Source organism: Nicotiana attenuata, chromosome 7 (genome assembly GCF_001879085.1).
Source record: "Nicotiana attenuata strain UT chromosome 7, NIATTr2, whole genome shotgun sequence".
NCBI lineage: Eukaryota > Viridiplantae > Streptophyta > Magnoliopsida > Solanales > Solanaceae > Nicotiana > Nicotiana attenuata.
This window is the reverse complement of record NC_031995.1, coordinates 58,489,817-58,494,356: the sequence shown is the minus strand read 5'-3', so window position 1 is coordinate 58,494,356 and position 4,540 is coordinate 58,489,817. Positions and strand designations below refer to the sequence as shown.

Here is a 4,540-nt window from a genome sequence, read left to right as displayed (position 1 = left end):
CTGAATGCTGGACTGATAGCTATTGTTGTAGGCAAACTCTGCAAGCGGTAGAAACCGATCCCATGATCCTCCAAAATCAATAACACAGGCACGTAACATATCCTCCAATATCTGAATGGTACGCTCGGACTGCCTGTCCGTCTGAGGGTGAAAAGCTGTGCTCAACTGCACCTGAGTACCCAACTCTCGCTAAACAGCCTGCCAAAACTGAGAGTTGAACTGAGTGCCCCGATCTGATATACTGGAAACTAGGACACCATGCAATCGAACTATCTCCCGAATATAAATCTCTGCTAGCCGCTCTGAAGAATAAGTAGTACAAACCGGAATGAAGTGCGCGGACTTGGTCAGCCTGTCTACAATCACCCAAATAGCATCAAATTTCTTTAGAGTCCGTGGGAGTCCGGTAACAAAATCCATAGTGATCCTCTCCCACTTCCACTCAGGAATAACCATCTGCTGATGCAAGCCACCCGGTCTCTGATGCTCATATTTCACATACTGACAATTAAGACACCGAGCTACATACTCCACAATATCTCTCTTCATCCTCCGCCACCAATAGTGCTGTCTAAGATCCTGATACATCTTCGCGGCACCTGGATGAATGGAGTACCGCGAGCTATGGGCCTCCTCTAATATCAACTCCCGAAGCCTATCTACCTTGGGCACTCAAATCCGGCCCTGCATCCTCAACACACCATCATCTCCAATGGTCACATCCCTGGCATCATCATGCTGAACCCTGTCCTTAAGGACAAGCAAATGCGGATCCTCATACTGACACTCCCTGATGCGGTCATACAAGGAAGACCGAGAAACCACACAAGCCAACACTCGACTGGGCTCTGAAATATCTAGTCTCACAAATCAGTTGGCCAAGGCCTGAACATCAACTGCAAATGGCCTCTCCTCAACTGGAATGTATGCCAAACTTCCCATACTCACCGACTTCCGGCTCAAAGCATCGGCCACTACATTGGCCTTCCCCGGGTGATACAGAATAGTAATATCATAATCCTTAAGTAACTCTAACCATCTACGCTGCCTCAAATTCAGATCCTTTTGCTTGAACAAATACTGAAGACTGCGATGATCAGTGAATACCCCACATGATACGCCATACAAGTAATGCCTCCAAATCTTCAATGCATGAACTATAGCAGCTAGCTCCAAATCATGAACGGGCTAGTTCTGCTCATGGGGATTCAACTGACGAGACGCATACGCAATAACTCTACCCTCCTGCATCAAAACACAACCAATCCCAACTCTCGAAGCATCGCAATATACCGTATAATATCCTGAAGCTGATGGCAAGACTAATACTGGGGCTGTGGTCAATGCTGTCTTGAGCTTCTGAAAGCTCTCCTCACACTCGTCCGACCATACAAATGAGACACCCTTCTGAGTCAACTTGGTCAAGGGCGATGCAATAGAGGAAAATCCCTGCACAAACCGGATAATAACCTGCCAACCCTAGGAAGCTGCGAATCTCTGTGGCTGAGGTCGGTCTAGGCCAACTCTGCACCGCCTCTATCTTCTTTGGGTCAACCTGAATACCCTCGCTGGACACCACATGTCCCATGAAAGCCACTGAACCAAGCCAGAACTCACACTTGGAGAACTTTGCATAAAGCCTCTCCTCCCTTAATCTCTGCAATACAACTCGCAAATGCTGCGCGTGCTCCTCCTGACTACGCGAGTATACCAGGATATCATCAATGAACACTATGACAAATGAATCCAGATAAGGCCGGAATACACTGTTCATCAGATGCATGAACGCTGCTGGTGCATTGGTCAGCCCGAAAGACATGACAAGAAATTCATAGTGACCATATCTAGTCCTGAAAGCAGTCTTATGAATATCTGAATCCCTGATCTTCAGCTGGTGATAACCCGAACGGAGATCAATCTTGGAGAACACCCTCGCTCCCTGAAGCTGGTCAAACAAATCATCAATGCGAGGTAGGGGATACTTGTTCTTAATTGTTACCTTGTTCAATTGCCTATAGTCGATGCACATTCTCATTGTGCCATCCTTCTTCTTCACAAACAGAACTGGTGCACCCCAAGGTGACACACTAGGCCGAATAAACCCCTTATCCAGGAGCTCCTGAAGCTGCTCCTTCAATTCTTTCAACTCCGCTGGTGCCATACGATATGGTGGAATAGAAATGGGCTGAGTGCCCGGCACCAGGTCAATACCAAAATCAATATCCCTGTCCGGCGGCATGCCCGGCAGGTCTGCAGGAAACACATCGGGAAACTCCCTCACAACGGGAACAGACTCAATGCTAGGAGTCTCAGCTCCCACATCTCTCACAAACGCCAAATAGGAAAGGCAACCCTTCCCTACCATACGCTGGGCCTTCAAGAAAGAAATAACTCTGCTAGGAATATAGTCAGTCACACCACGCCACTCGATCTGCGGTACTCCCGGCATAGCCAAAATGACTGTCTTAGCATAACAGTCTAGAATAGCATGACACGGAGATAACCAGTCCATGCCCAGGATAACATCGAAGTCTACCATGCTCAATAGCAATAAATCAACTCGGGTCTCCAGACCCCCAATTGTCACCAAACATGACCGGAATACGTGGTCTACAACAATAGTATCGCCCACCGGGGTAGATATATGAACAGGTAAGGCAAGACACCCTCGGGATGTACCCAAATGATGAGCAAAATATGAAGACACATATGAATAGGTAGAACCGAGATCAAATAATACTGAGGCGTATCTATGACAGACTGAAATAATACCTGTAATGACAGCGTCTGAAGCAATAGCATCTGTCTTGCCCGGCATCGCGTAGAAACGAGCCTGGCCACCGCCTGATCGATCTCCACCTCTAGGGTGACCCCTGGCTGCCTGATCTCCACCCTTAACAGACTGGGCGGGTGATGAAGTAACTGGAGCAGAAGTCGAGGGCTGACCCCTCTGCTGATGCTGTCTGCTGCGAAGGCGAGGGCACTGCCTCCTAAAATGACCCAACTCTCCGCACTCATAGCAGCTGCCCGGTACTGAAGATGGGGAATGGTGAAAACCTCTCGCACCGGAGTGACTAGCGGATGCACTCGGTGCAGAAGAACCCTGAACTGATGGGGCATGAGATGAACTCTGAGCTGGGAGGGCGCTGAGCGAAGACTTACCCTGCTGGGGCCCATGATGACCACGGCCTGAAGATCCCTCACGATACTCTGGACGAGCTGACTGAGCAGGCCTGAAAGAGCGACCTCTACCCTGCTGGAACTGACCCCTCGAAGGAGCACCACTATAACTGCCCGATCCACGAGGCCTCTTAGCCTCCCTCTCCTCTCGCTCTCTACGGCGAACTGACTCAATCTCACGAGCAATGTCTACCACCTCCTCAAATGTAGCACCCAGTACTCTCTCTCTAGTCATCAGAATACGGAGATGATAGTTAAAGACCATCCACAAATCTCCTGATCCTCTCACGATCTGATGGAACCATCCAAGTAGCATGACGAGCCAGTTGGGAAAACCTCATCTCGTACTGAGTCACTGTCATATCTCCATGTGTTAACCACTCAAACTACCTACGCAAATCTTCCCTGCGGGACTGAGGTATATACTTTTCCAGAAAAAGGGCTGAGAATTGCTGCCAAGTCAGAGGTGCTGCACCGGCAGGCCTACGCCTCTCAAAGTCCTCCCACCAAGTAAGAGCAGCCCCCATGAACTGAAAAGTAGTAAATGGCACACCACCCGACTCAAGGATCCCTGCCGTATGGAGCATACGCTGGCATCCGTCAAGAAAACTCTGGGCATCCTCGCCCTCAGCACCACCGAATGTCAGATGCTGGAGTCTACCAAACCTCTCCAGACGACGCTGCTCATCGTCTGGCATAGCTGGAACCACAAAACCCTGAGCTGGTGCAACCTGCTGAGCTGGAGGTGCCTCCGGTGTCTGTAGCCCCTGCACTCCCTGCACTCCTTGCACAGGTGTGCGAGCATCGGGGGTCTGATAGTCTCCCCCTGTCTGTGAAGTAGCTGTTGCTGCTGTGGTGGCCGAAACTGCCTGAGCCAAGCTAGTACAGACCGTCGAAATCTGTGCCAAGGTCTCCTGAAGACCCGGAAGCACAATAGGCACGGCTGATGCCTGAGCAGGTGCTGCTGGGGTCTCCACAGCTGGAACCTGATCCTGAGCTGGGGCAATTATCGGATTAACAGGTGCTGCCCCGGCTACTCTACCCCTGCCACGACCACAACCACGTCCACGGCCTCTAGCGGCCTCAGTAGGTGGCACTGGTGGTCGTCCGTCACGTTCGGTAGCTCGTGTTCTCACCATCTGTGAGAGAATAGAATAGCAAAGATTTAGTTCACAGTTCAACAAAACCGCATGACAAGAGTTTCAAGTAAAGGTTCTGCAGCCTCTCGAGGATAAGTACGACGTATCGTACCGATCCCAAGAGACTCTAGCTAAACCCTCATGACTCGCGAGACCAAGTAACCTACGGCTCTGATACCACCGGTTGTCCGACGACCCAGCCTATGGCCGGTATAGTGATG

At 50.3% G+C, this 4,540-nt stretch overlaps 1 protein-coding gene across 1 annotated transcript; it reads right to left on the bottom strand.

Moving 5' to 3' along the window:
* Positions 1,610-2,029, bottom strand: LOC109230501 (RNA-directed DNA polymerase homolog; the record flags this gene model as incomplete). Its single annotated transcript, XM_019395991.1, has 1 exon — positions 1,610-2,029. A coding segment is annotated over exon 1 (420 nt), but the record flags the coding sequence as incomplete, so codon positions are not given.